At 44.0% G+C, this 14696-nt stretch overlaps 1 protein-coding gene across 4 annotated transcripts in view; it reads right to left on the reverse strand.

Moving 5' to 3' along the window:
* Nucleotides 1-14696, reverse strand: part of sema3h (sema domain, immunoglobulin domain (Ig), short basic domain, secreted, (semaphorin) 3H) — a 38402-nt gene that overhangs the window by 5767 nt on the left and 17939 nt on the right. For all 4 annotated transcript variants that reach the window (XM_029157188.2, XM_029157187.2, XM_055510564.1 and 1 more), the window contains exons 4-14: nucleotides 13659-13721; nucleotides 13277-13396; nucleotides 12323-12416; nucleotides 12000-12119; nucleotides 11482-11627; nucleotides 11071-11185; nucleotides 3577-3646; nucleotides 1207-1351; nucleotides 857-946; nucleotides 551-680; nucleotides 348-436 (exon numbers count right to left, since the gene is read on the reverse strand). In XM_029157188.2, the coding sequence (XP_029013021.1) occupies nucleotides 348-436; nucleotides 551-680; nucleotides 857-946; nucleotides 1207-1351; nucleotides 3577-3646; nucleotides 11071-11185; nucleotides 11482-11627; nucleotides 12000-12119; nucleotides 12323-12416; nucleotides 13277-13396; nucleotides 13659-13721 (1182 nt within the window). The remainder of the gene's footprint in view (nucleotides 1-347; nucleotides 437-550; nucleotides 681-856; nucleotides 947-1206; nucleotides 1352-3576; nucleotides 3647-11070; nucleotides 11186-11481; nucleotides 11628-11999; nucleotides 12120-12322; nucleotides 12417-13276; nucleotides 13397-13658; nucleotides 13722-14696) is intronic.

Here is a 14696-nt window from a genome sequence, read left to right on the forward strand (position 1 = left end):
AATCATTTTAGGCCAATGTGTGTTTATTGTTTTATTTATTATTTCTGTATATACCATTAAACAGACTTCCAAGCTGCTAAATATCTACTACGATGCCCATTAACCTAAATGTTTGTTTTGCTTTTCTGCTTTAAGGAATGATTTGACATCTGCAATGCATCACAAACTCACTCTGAACTGGTAAAAACAAATGCCTGCATGCACTGATTCGGTGCACACAACATCAAGCATGTTCCAAGAGTCGCGTGTTAAAAAATGTTCATTAAAAAAAAAGAATTAGACTGATGCCTTAATCATTCAACTGATCTAACAACACTGGGACTCTCCACAGTAACTATTTGCTGTACCTGAAAGACCTGCAGCTGCTCCAGAGTAATCTCCTGCCCCTGATCGTGTTCTCTGGGGAGATGGATGGCCTTCAACACCAGACCTGTGTCTGCAGAAAAAACAGCAAATGAAAAACAATAACATGTTTCAGTGGTAAATGCTAATGTGTCAAATGCCAACCAGCAATTATGGCCATTAAAATGTTCTACTGCACAAACTCCACCTGTGCCGATGAACAGGACGTCATAGGTGCCATCCACAGCCTCCACCCTGTCCACAAGCAGCTTGCTAAACTTGTAGTGCACGCCCACTCTAACCAGGAGGGGGCGCTCTCCCAGGGGCAGCACATTTTCCTGGAACAAACAGTGAACAGTACGATCAGTAGCTATGGTCATTACGGCATGTTCCCTTTGGATGCTGTAGCTTCTGGCAAGGAGCTCAGCTAAAAAAACAGAAATATGCCTTATCTTGTGATAAAATAGGTCTAGATTTAATTGAATTACACAACACAGGTAAATATCTGCTGAACCTGTAACAGTGGGTGAGTCCGGCTGAAGAAGATGACGTCATCAGGATACTCTCTGGTCGAGCTGTAGCTTCCATAAGTACTGCTGGGACACTGAGAGAGAGAGGGGGGGGGGTGATTAAACGTGGTGGAATGTAACTTAAAATGATCATTTGTATATTATAAAATATATATTTTTTCATTACATGTACAGTTTTTGTCCCATTAAGTGACTTTTTTTATGCATAGTATGAATTTTAACCACATACATGTACAAAATGAACAGTGTGAGTGTAGCAGCAGGGGGTATAACTATGAAGAGTCACTGTGAGGGTGTTTACTGATAGGGAAGAGAAAGCTGGTCTTCAACTTACAGTTCCAGGTCGAGGGTACGGCATCTTGCCTGTAAACTCCGCCCACTTATACTGAGGCCCTTCTTTGTGCAGGAAGTTTCCCTTGAAAGCCCGAACGACATCCTCCATTCGGTAAACACACACGGCTGAACCGTTCAGAATATCACTGAGAAGACACAGGAGAGAAGAGAGGAGCTCTGTCAATTATCACAGTCAGACAGGTCGTCTGTCCAACTGTTGTTATTCCAGCCTGCATAGATAAAAACACAAGCTGTACATGCCTTTTAGGATTTTACTTAAGGAGTAAACTAAATTGAAATCTAGAGCTGTGATTCACTGTGGCTTTTCAGCCTGAGCGCACCATTTTTTTGAATGCGCTCCAACCCAATTTCCAGCTTGGATGAATGCGCCGCTTTTAGCACATCAGCCTGCACCACAACACGTCCTATTCACTGTAGTTAAGATCATGGTTAAGATTCCACGAGTGTCGCACGGGCAAAGCTGTTGAAGCACACAGAAAGGCTGCGCTGTGAGGAATCAGGGTGGTTCTTTCAGCCCAGATGACACATAGTGCGTGTTTAGTCTAAACTTTCTCCTCTTCCCTTCACAGACATGACAAAGGAGTCGGTGTGGAGGACGGACCAATGTACTGTAAGTCTTTGAGCAGTGATTCCAAATGAGAAGTCTGACACAAAGGACTGCAATAATCTATGAAGTTAATGAATTCCTCAAAGACACAATACTCCAACTCAGCTGTGATTATTCAAAGGAAACCTTGTCAGAGGTGTCGGACACTGACGCACACGATGGACGGGTGATTAAAACAACAAATCATCAAATGAAAAATGAGCAAAAGCAGAAACCGAGCCTGAAAACCTCCGTTCAGCTCTCACTCACTAGGATCGACCTTCGTGCGCGCTGTTCTGCAGCTCTGTGGCCGGGACCCCACCCTGGGTGATGCCTTGGGTTTCGGTCTGGTCCCCGCTGAGATTCCAGACACTTACCAAAACCCAGCAAACAGAGCGACTCCCTGCTCCAGCAGGCCAGATGCCGTCATACTGCTGCTACCGTGGAGCCGGCGTCCGCCTCTGATGGGGGATTCTCAGGACATGTGGTGCCGTCAGTAACTCTGGAGGAAACGACAAACTGCAGGGCTTTTTCAAGGCAGGGTCTAATTTATTGTTTTGTTGGTACTGAGTCTGTTCACCTGTGCTGCGTCTTTGGCTTGTCAAGCCTAATGACCGTCCCTGTTTTTGAGTATCAGCTGTTTTCTGTCCGTCTCTCTTTCACTTCTGTCATGGGGCTTTATGTGCTTGTGTCATCATTCTGACCCAGATGGATCTGAAATATTGTTTTCATATTGTGTACACAGCCTAATTAAATCCAGTGCTAACTTATTTCATGTTTCGTCAGGGGGGTTCGTAAATTCTGCAGATGCACAACATGTTGTTGTTCTAGTTTTTGTTTGTCTAGCAAAGTCATTGTTTTCTACATTCGGCCCCCGTGCGCTGTCTTTGTCTTTGTGATGTTTTTCAGCTTCTCCTTCAGGGTTTTCCCACTGTCACAGAACCGCTTTAATTCTCACGTAATGAGCAAGTGTTTGGGATCATTTATAACAAAGGCCGCTTGGTTCCGAACCTCCACTTCTGACTCCCAGTGAGAGATGCCAAATCAGAAGCTGGCAACTACACTAGAAACTACACACTTGCTCCAGCAAACCGTGGTCTTGTTACAGTTTCCAAGAGTCTGTTGTCAGGTCTGATTCCACTGTTTATGAGGAAAATATAAGGACTTCTTGCATCAAAGCCAGACTGATGATTCTGTGATGAAGTCTCACATGGGCTCCATTTTGTTAACACGAATGAATGTGATTCATTCATTAGCCTGTGGCCCGTTGGTGTTTCACAGCATGACACCATCTCACTTTACAGCAACACATGGTGAATTCACATCATGTCATAGAAGCTCTTTTAACAGCATTTCACTCCCATCCCAATGAAATAAATGCTGGGCAATACAAGCGAAGGACACTTCGTTCAGTGTTCGAGGCAAACTAACTTTTCTAACTTTCAGTCAGGTCTCCGTTGAATTTAAAAACATAGCTTATACTGTACAACTTTTCAAAAAGCTGTTTCACATGTCTTGAAACCTTATAAGTGCTAGTCATTATGGATTTATCCTCAGACATCCCATGGGTTTAAACATTTAATTACCCATAAACTGACATGACTCCTATTGCGTCTGAAATGAAAAGGCTGAATGCTTTAACACTGGCGCTGACAGGGTTGTTAATTACAACCTATAACTGAGTGCACTGTGTAGAAAGAAAGTAGAAATTCAACACAACCAAAAGCACAAATAAAATGTGAAGTTTCCCGGTCTTGTACAAACCTGGAGGTGGTAAACAGTCCATAGATGAGAGGGTTCTTCTTGTCTTTTCCATGGAGGATGTAGATGTCCTCTGAATGTGAGGAAGGCATTAGAGAAAAGATAGAGAATGAGGTAAGTGACAGGTCAAAGCACAGTAGCAACATTGTGTGTGATCATCATGTCTGTTTGTTTCTTGTGATGGAACTTGGTCCTGGTCGTGTGTGTGTATGTGTGTGTGTGTGTGTGTGTGTGTGTGTGTGTGTGTGTGTGTGTGTGTGTGTGTGTGTGTGTGTGTGTGTGTGTGTGTGTGTGTATACGTGCATGCTTTGTGCGTGTGTGTGCTTCATGTGTGTGTGTGTTTGCCCGTGTGCGTGTGTGTGCGCATCCATCAGGCTGTGACTGTGTGACTAATAGCGCGGTGCGTGCTGGCAGCATGGCTGGCTGGCTGCTTGTAATGAATCTGTGGCCATTAATAACCGGCCGCAGTGGGAGAGCGGCGCGCTGAGGCTGCGACAGGAGAACAACACCTGCTGTCACACACGCTAAACACCGCACCTCCGCCTGCACGCTCCGCTCCGGAGGCGGCCGGCTGCAGCGTTCGGTGGCGTTTGTCTCGGCGTGGCGTGGCTCTCGCTGCGGCGAGCGTGGATTTTCACGTCTTCCATCTGCCTGTCTGATCCTCACACACCACTGCAGCCTAGTGAGTAGATGACTTCAACGCTCGTCTGATCTAAGCACTTTTTAAAGAGATGATGCATCTTTGAATTGTGTGGACATCCCGTACGTCGCGCAGTGTAATTAAGGAGTGATGTTTAATGAGTGGGTCTCAGTTTTAAACGGGCTGTGCAATTAATTTTGTTGCCGTAAACAAACTGAACCATTGATTTAGACTCTTCTCCGGCGAAGCGAGTCACTAACAAATGACAAAAGACATTTGTGAACAGGAAAACAGACAACAAGCAACAGATGGCCACTCAGAAACCAATATTGTCATCTAAAAGTCATAACCAATATTATTCATAATGCAACTTTATCAGTTTAATAGAAAGGTGCATGATTGTAATATTTCTAACTTTAAAAACTCATTTATTGCCAGACTGTGTCCAACCCTGTGTACTGTACGGGTCTAATCCATTTTGGAGCTCTTGCTCAAAGATGTTGTGTATATGAGGGACTTCAAATTTCAAATGTAATCACATTTTCAGCTTTTCCACTCATATCTCTAACTTTTCTGATTGACGCTGTCTGCTCTTCCTCAGCGTCCACCGTTTATATAAATCACCATATATCAAAGGTTGTCTGACGAGCCCTTTCATCTCAGATAAGCGCTGGGGCTGTTTAATCATCCCTTTACTTCCTGTGTGTGTTCTGTGCAATTAGTCTGCAACAGTTGCAGACTAATTGAAAAAGTTCAGAAACTATAACATGTCCATGTGCATGTGCTCTAATGTGCCTCCTATTTTTTGTTTCCCTTCATTCTTTTCTCCTCTCGTCCCCCACATCGTGTCAGCGATGTTGTTGTGGTGATGGAGACGGCGAAGCGTATCACAGTTCCCACATTCCTGTCGTGCCTGCTGCTTCAGGTGGCCTCCACGGAACTACAGCCCTGCAGGAAGCCTAATCTCATCTCATCACACATACACACACACGCAGCGTTGCCACACACGGTGGCAGCTTCAGCAGCGCACACACGTCTGACTCAAGGAAAAAAGGCCAGCAGGGCCCCATGCACGCACACGAGGACAAAGGCTCACACATGAACACACACTCACACTAAATGTACAGACGCGCGCACGCACAGTCATTAGGCCCCTCGAGGCAGAGCAGAGAGGACTGTGGGTAGCCAGCGGCCGGCAGCAAACACAAAGCCTCGTTTAACGCCTCACTCCTTTATCATTAACTCATCGTTTTTTCATTTGTATCACAGTGCAGATGTCTGGTTTGTGCAAGCATCTCTCCTCGCGTTTGTTGCTGCTCCCTCCTGCTGTGCCTTCAGTGCAGCATACTGTATCCTTCCACCTTTTTTCCACTTCTTCTTCCCTCTTTCCCTGAAATGTAAACTAGTTTTCATCCATGCCCACATTTTCCATAAAACGTCCCGCCCGCTCTGACGCCTCACATTAACCAAAGCCTTTATCATCTTGTTTTTTCTTTCTCTCTCTTTCCACTTGTGTTAATGTCTTCATGGCTTCAATTTTCCTTTTATTACTCTGGGTGATATATATGTTATTTTGGTGAACCATGGGCAGCTTTATCTTTTTCAAGGAAGGGATGAGCCCGAGAATCAAAAGGAGGCTTGGGCAAGATTTATAAGTAAACCTGCAGAGCTGAGCCTTATCGCCATGAGCCGTGAGACAGACTCCCTTTAAACCTGGTACAAATGTAATTCACTGGTGATGGAGCTGTGATCAGATAATGAGTTTGTGTGCGCACAAACATGCAGTCGACTTTAAATCAGCTGCACCAGATCAAAGCAGGCGGCAGAGACATATTAGTGTAGTTGAGGCAAGCATTTAATACATGGAATAAGAAACAAACATGTATTTAGGAGATATTTCTATTTGCTAACATTCATCTTAGATTGCGAGACCTAGTGAAACCCCAAGTTAAACTTCTTGGTGCATAAGAATGAATTGTGTTCATATTAGAGAAGTGCTGTGTAAACTTAATACAAACTTTGTTAATCCCGGTAGAGAACTCCCAGTCACTGCATTGTGCTTCAAAGCTCGTCAGTCTGTCTTCCTCTGCACCTCATTCACCGCCGCATGAAAACATAGTTACTTCAGAAGACACAGCCAGAACAACATTTTTCTTTTTAGAGACTTTGAAGCAAACGCCTCGGTTATTTATACAGCGCAGCTTGGCAGAAATTCTCTCTTATCTCTGTGTGACAAGTTTTTAAATCGTGACTTATTTAGTGCCGTTGCACCTTGTTTCCGCATCCCTCCGCTGGCTGATTTATTGACCAGTGGTGACTTTAATGGCATTAATCTTTAAATGGGAGGAAGAGCGAAGCACACGCGCGCACATATATTCATCAGGACCGTCTGGGGAATATGAGATCAGCCTACTTCTGTCTGCAGCGTTATCGAAACCAGTGCCTCAAGGTGAGCAGTGATTTAAAGCTTTAAATTGGGGTAAAATAGTGTTTCCAACACATTGCAGTGATAAGAAAACAACCTGCCATGTTTTCTTGTCTGTTTTGAATTGATTTTTCTTTTTCTCCAGGTTCTGCCTAAATCCACCTGCAGTCCGGGGATCCCCGTGGGCATCCCTCGTTGTCTTCCCTCGTTGTCCTCCCTCGTTGTCTCCCACTCTTGCCTCCCGCTGTCCCTCCGTGCCGTCCATCTGTCTGTCTGGCCTATTTTCTCAGGAGGATTGTTCTGGAGTCTTCTCCTCTAAACAAAAAGCGGCTGTTTTCCCCTGAGGAGGGATCGTCTTGTCTGGCCCGCAGACCTGCACACTCGGCCCCTATCTTCCTTCTCCTCGGTCCAATTGTGACCGTAGCCGCCGGGCAAACGCCCCTATCTCTCCTCATTTATCCGCCGCTCGCTCCTACTCAGCCTGATGCCAACATCCACCTCCTCCCTCCACATCCTCGTCACCTTCCTGACCACGCTCCCTGTCTTTATGTCCTCCTCACCCTACAGTAATTTGCCAATAATAGCCTTGCCTCCGTCTTGTCTGCTCCATAGAGCCCCTTGGCTGTTGGCCCTATTCTGCTCCATATATTTTCACCATGACAGAATTTTTACCTTTTAGCTACTCGTGTGATCCCCAAGTTGGCGTCCACTTTAAGATTTATATCGATGACCAAGAGAGCCACTGTATTGCCTGCTTTTCTACAAAGAACATGCTTTATGATAAAGTAATTTGATGGTATGAAAACATGTTTTATCTTAAATTACTATTTTTATTCCAGATTACACCAAATGTCCCTGACCACCATTATTTCATCATATTGTCCCCATCTGCTTTGAGGCGTCTCTACCTGAAACGGTTCTTGTCCTCGGTACGCTAAGCAGACTGTTCTAAAGCTGCCACGCCACTGTGTCTCCTCCTTGTTGTTATTTTCCTCTCCATTTTTTTCTCCTCACTCACCCTTCAGCACAATTCTATATTGTATGTAACAACCACCCCCCATCACCTCTCACAGCCTTTTAGCTCCACTTCACCTCACTCACCCCCTGCATGTGCTTTGAGGGGGACAGGCCTTTTGTCTAAGCTGTCATATGTCCCTGTTCATAAATATCACATCTCTTTTGTCTGCCTCCTCCCTTTCCATGTATCAGTGCAACACGCATGCAGTACAGTGCACTGTAAAGAGGGACATCTACTATTAACAGCGGGTTAGAATCGAAAACTACATTACCCTAAACATTTGGCATAGAAGTGACTTTCAGTGCACCAAATGCCAACGCTAACAGAAAGCTACTGTAGTAAGCTTTAAATACCTGTAATGTAATAAGTATTCCTTAACGCTGTCTGTATTTTCCCTGCCTCCCCCTCCGTCTATCTCCGCCTCATGCTTTAACCGCCCTCGTCCTACTTCATCTTTTTCCTTTCCTCCTCCTTCTTTGAGGTCCTCCACTTGAGGACAACAGCTCCTCTTCTCCCCTCACTCCTCAATTTTCCTTCGTCTCTGTTCTATTCAAGTATTTTCAGCCAAGGTATGATGGATTAGAAAGGCTCAGCGGAGGCCTCCAAACATGATGAATGTTCTTCAGTATAACAAAACATGTTTTCAAACTAGCCTTAAACACTAAGTATACTTGCTGATGATGTAATTAAGCAGTTGGACAAGCTAGAAACTCAAGTAGCTCCTCTACCTGGAGAAAATTCTAATTTTAGACCAACACATTCTAAATATGTCACTAAAATGTATTTTTTTAATTTTTTTAATCACACTTCAGCCATCCCAGACCTCTACAGTGCCCCTCAGCTCTCATTCTTTTTCAGCATTGGAGGATGATGTAGTCAGAGGGAAATGGGAGTTGTCCTATGTCTGGAACAATAGCTCTTACACACAGATGCCAAAATAGGAGAAATGCCTGAAAATTTCTCCGTGGTTCTGGTGTCAGGGTCCGGCCACAGAGGGTCCTCTGTCTCCAATTTGGAAATCTCATAGCATGAGACTCCTTCACAACAAAAACCACAACAATCACAACAGCAGTCAAACATCTGAGAATCTTTGCTGTTAGGTGAACTCTAAAACCTTTTACCACAACAGGAACAGGCTTTTTGTTTTACCCTTAGTGGGCAGCAGGAAGAATGTCTGTGTTTCTTCATGAAGAAGAAAAAACTGTAATCACAAACCAACTCCACTCTACTGTGTAGCTTCGGAGTAAAGTAATTACACTCCAATGAGGCTTGACGGTATTTTGCAATTTCACACAACAAGTGGCATCGACAACAAACCAGAACCTTTGAGTGAGTTTATAAAAGTGAACATACTTTAGCCTAAGTAGACTCATTTTAAAACAATCCAGTGTGATGACTCAGACTGTGACACTCCCAGACCAGACGCGCTGTGAGTCAACACATGCAAACAAACAATGACAAAAAACAAGGTGCATAAACCTGTTCACAGCAATTTGCTAAAATTAAAAGACAAAACCTGGTGTTCGTTACCTCTTTAGCTTGTGTCTTAATTTACACACAGCATTACAGTCAGTCAAAGCTGGTTTAAGCATCGTTTAGCATTAATCCTATTTTATCTTGTTTACTCTACTTGATCCCTGACAGACTGTCACATTGGGGGTATTATTCATGCAGCTTAACAGGGATTTATCCCTTATGTTACTGGATGGATTTTCATCTTGTGTTAACATTGTCACAGTAGGCATGAATGAAACCCAAACAGTGCTCATGTGACACACACATGTAGACGAAGCCCTAAAAATGTCAACACCCACACCCGATACCTGCTGTTTTATGAAGTTGATTGATTTCCGTCACCGTCAACATGTAATTGCTAACAATTGCCCCTCTCACTCATGTACACAGGTGGTAGCCACGACTCTCCAGTCATGGGGGACCCACACATTGTCAAGGATTTCTGGTTTTTGTGGTGTTTCTGTTTGGCAGAGCGTGGCATAAACACAACACCGGCAGCATTCTTAACCTGTCATGTTACTCTAATGTATATGGGTTTGTGGTTTTCATTGGGTGTGCGTGTGTTTACGTGCTGTACTGCAGTGTATTCACAAACACATTTGCATGCACGCTTATCAGATGTGGTCACAGGCATGCTGGTAAAAACCGCCGAGCCGAGACCCAAGTCAAAAGCAGTGTGTGTACAGTATGTTCATATGTTTTATAAGTGTGTGTATATGAAAGCATTAGACAATATGAAAGTACGTAGTAAGTACATTTAGGTCTGATGTGCTGTATGTCATTTTGAGTTTGCACACACAAGATTAGCAGTGTTTACTTTGTGAGTTGTGTGTTTACCAAAACAGCAGAGATAAGAAACCAGTCCTGCCTCAACAACGTCCTCCCTGTTTCTTGCATCTTGTCTGAAACCCTGACAAAACAACAAGGTACTGGCTATGTAGAGTGTAGTCATCACTGATTTAGGAAATTCGCTGCAGATAAATTAAATATGTTAAATTATTTTTGTACAGTAGAACTCCACATATGGTCCCAGTGGCATAATGGAAGGGTCAGGTCTTCTAAGGCAGAGATTGCGAGTTAAAATTCTATCTGGGGTGAATCATACTGTAGCAGAGTGGTGCATCCGAAGCATGTTGGCCTCATAACCCAGAGGTCAATTGATCGATTAATCCTCAACTAATGGTCCTGTGCTTCAGCAGCAGCTTAGTGACTTGACAGTTACAGCTTCTCAAGAAAACCGCGCATACAGTATGGACTGGGTTCCCTGTATGAACAATAGCTGGCAGCAGTGGTGAGTGATGAACGCAAGTGACATTCAATCATTACCTGATAGCTACTGTGTAAGTGTGAAGACCTGACCCATTTGAGGACATGAGTTCAGACTGACAGATACAGCTACAGAGAGTGAGCAGAGGCTACATGTAACATCCTCATTCAGGCAGAATATGCAGATCGGTGCCTGAACACACACTCACACACTCGGAGCCAACTGGAAGACGCTACCGTGAATCCTTGATAATGAATAAGACCACTGCAACTCAATGTTAAGGCCAGTTGCCGTGGTTACCAAGGCTGATGCACGAAGACAAACCCAAGGTGACCGACGGGGCTGTTGATCACCGTGGTAACAGTGGAGCCATGCAGCCAAATTCACACACTGAGGCTGTGGTTAAGCACCTCTAAGTTTATTCATTCTGAAAACCTTTTATATGCTGCCTCAATATATTCCAACTTCTCATGTAAGGTACAAGAGAACAGTGAAGTCTGTTTCCCCTTTATGACGCATTCAGTGGCAAAGCTCCAGTCGTTGATGCGACCAGTGGTGGAGGCCTGTCACACGTGATTAGTTTAGGTACGCTTGCGGTACATTTGTCATTCGATGCTTGTGTCTGTACTCACGCAGCTGATCGAAGTGGGTCTGTAGGCTGTCAGGTCCTGGGACTGAACACACCAAACGAGCTTTCTGGAAGGTACTCCACTTGTTAACTAAACTCCTCTGGCCTCCAATGTCATTCTATAAGAAATATAAAATTACAGTGACAATAGGCCAGAAGGTATTGTTGTGGTAAAGCATTAAGTTATGAAGAATTAAAAAATAGAAAATATATACAGCAAAAATAGAAATACCACACATTTCAACAAACAACGACTATGTGAGAGGCTGCTTCAAGTAAATCAGTTATTATATAACTGCACAGCACAATTTAGACTGTACAATACATCCATGTAAAGAGCCAGACATTTCAAACGTGTATCACAGAGGAGTAGAAGTTAGATACAAATACGCTCTGCCTGTCTCCATACAAGTACCTTGCAGACGCGTGCCACTCTAGAGTAGAGCACCTTTCCTGCAGCTCCTTCCGCTTCTTGAGCACGCTCAGTGAAAAACACGTAAACCTTATCATCCTCTGGGTTATCAGTTTCAGACAGTGGCGCTACCCGCACAAACTGGGCATCTGGAGAAAGAGAGGACATGCACATAGAAGGAAGGGCTTGTTGCTATACAACACTGCTGCGATTCCAGCCTACAATATAATCTAATTTTGCTGAAAGGCATGTAGCATGCAGGGAAGAGCTGATACTGCAAGTAATAAAACAGAGAGCAAACAGTGATGGTACAGTACAAGTGAACAGCTGACCTAGAATGTAGGAGATGCCTATTTGGAACAAAAGCTACAGTGATGGTATACTGGTGCTCAGGATATAATATATTATAAATGTATACTGCGAAAACTATGAAACTTCTTCGATATGTTGCCAATAAACATTAGTTTAGAATATAAGGTATTTTCTGGAGAATCTCCTCATTGTCTGACTTTTGCGCTTACCCTGCAGCCAGGTGGAGTCGTACTGTTCAGTGCGGAGGACGTGGCGACTGCCAAGACTACGAAAGAAGGCAGAGTCTCGGCTCATGAAGTCTGAGGTGATCCCAGCATACAGCTCCCCGTCTACAAAGAGAAACAATATTTCATATAACACAGAGTTTGATGACAGGGTATAAGTTTATTACTACTATTCTAATAACTGGACGGGTGAAGCCTAAGTAATGTAGGAATTATTTATAAATAAAGTGACACATTTAAATCATCTAAAAGATTGACAGCTATAAGTGAGAAAAAATTCTCTTCAGCCTCGCGAACAGAGTACGTACCAACAACAGCAGAGGCGGTTTTCTGGAAAGGGTCATAAGGACATTTCCCCTTCCCACACTCTGTCTGGCCGTAGGAGAGCGTCTGGTGCTCTGACTGGGAAAGCAAACAAAAACAGAGGTCATGCACATGCACATGCAGATGGAAAGTTAGCTTGGCAGACTGGGCAAAGTGAATGGATGTGACTTTTTGCATTCATTCTTTTTAAAATCACTAGTAGTTCCATTAAATATGGACAAAGACTTTTTCGGCCAGCTGGAGAATCCTGTCTCCCACTCTCGCACACACGTACTGTCACACACATGCACAGAGTGAGCAGCTAATTGAGGGTAGCTGTATTAAGTGGAGAGGTTTTAAAATGTGTGAAGTCTAGCCTTAAACCAGTCAGCACCACAAGCCCCGTTAAGTAGCACGTCTGGACGTCGCCTCTGATCTCTCGCAGGCTTTCATGGGATTAGCTATTCACTCACACAAACTGCTGAAAGGTATGTATTTAGCTTAATAAATGCAGGAATGAACACACACATGACTGAGGGACCAGCAAAATGATTATCAACTTATCACTGTGTAATGACATCACACTTTACTACATTAACACGATCATTTAAAAGAGTTTGCTGTCCAGCGGCCCCCAGGGTGTAGCCTCCATGACAAAGATCCATTATAAAGACAGATGGCAGGGGGTCAACCCTGGCAGATATATGGGCATAGGGGCAGACAACACACGTGATGTTTCAGCTGCTGATAGGCTTTAGAATGGGGGCAGAACACACACAAATGCCAGTGGGTGGTGGGAAGGCAAAAAAACACTGCACAAATAAAACCATCAGGTCATTCTGCAAATAATATTTTCATTTCACTTCACTTTAAGATGTATACCAAATCCCCCAAAGCTCCTGTAATTATATACAGGCCTATTTCATGTGTGTACAGTAAGTGAGAGTCAGCAGCCGTACCTGTTGGAAGACGCTGGTCGCTATGAAAGCACAGCGGGGGTTGAAGGCTCCAGTTCCACACACGTACAGGTGAGTCTGATTAAAAGGCTGCAGGACTCGCAGGAAGTTAGCACACTCCAACTGAACAGAGACACGCACACACACAGAAGGAAAACCGGAATCTTCAGAGCAATTTGCTTTATTGGCTGTTCATTAAGCAATCGGATCCGTCCTGCTTTGGTCTGGTGCTAAATCCTATCATGCAGCTGTCATGGTTTATTGTTGAACTTTCTGTGTGTGGATGGAAGTGAATCAGGGAGGGAAGTAAAAGCAATAAAGCATCCTATGCAATCTAGTAAATCTGCACGCAACTGTATCTGTGTGTGAATATGAGATGAATTACCTCTGGATCTTTCCCAGCCATGAGACACTCTTGGACCCGGTCTGGACTGGCTGGCCAGTAGAGCTGCAGTAGCCCGGCAGGAGAGATCAACAAAGAAAGAGATAAAACGGTTGCTATTACTTATTCTGCCCTTCTGGGCTGAAAGAGAGCTGTGAGTAAAACACAAGATACCAAGAAGAAGGAGGCACATTTTTCTTTTTTGCTGCTTTTATCAGCAGCTGATAAGCCAAGATGCCAAGGCAGGTCATAGCAACATAACCCCACTACTTTATTCTTGACGAGTTCCATTTACAGTATATCATCATGCGACATCTTCCAGAGGTAAACTACTGCACCTCCACTAACTTTAAAGCTGTTCAGGGAGAACACTGCATAGCACTCAATCTAAAGGCACAACCCGCCTTCAAACAAGGTCCCTGCTTCCAGATGTGCTTATCATTTCTAGGTCGTGTCACGCTGTATTTCTGTCTGTTGTATGTACTTCAAGGTTTTATTGGAGCAGACGAGGCCTAACAAAGGTTTTGGTTACACAGTTAGCCCACAGAGAAGCCCACATACTGTACATGCGCTGCGTCTCTGCATGACGTCAGCCACCCCGGTCTTTGCTTCACACAGACTGCGGTCCCTTGAATGTGCATCACTGCCAAAGCATGAATAAATTCCTTGGGTCCAAACTGTTACAGACACAAGATTTACTTTTCCAACCCAGTAATGTTGAAATGAGTCGAGTAATGGAAGCTTTTGAATGCAGAGGCAAAGTGAACTTTATCCCACCCGTGATTCAGAAGCAGAAGTTAACATGTGCAAGCTTTCTGTGGAGGCATGAAAGGGATTAGAGGCAGAGCATTACCAAGGGCCACATGTTATACACTTTCTAACACAGCAGAATAAATTAGATAGAATCTGCTTCTCTTTCAGGTTTTTGGTAGGATAAACACTCATAAAAGGGAGTCATTTCTAGCCAGAAAAAGGATGACTTCACCAGTCAACTAATTTAAATAATAAAAACAGCACTAAAACAGTCAAAACAACACGTGT

This window comes from Betta splendens, chromosome 7, assembly GCF_900634795.4.
Source record: "Betta splendens chromosome 7, fBetSpl5.4, whole genome shotgun sequence".
NCBI lineage: Eukaryota > Metazoa > Chordata > Actinopteri > Anabantiformes > Osphronemidae > Betta > Betta splendens.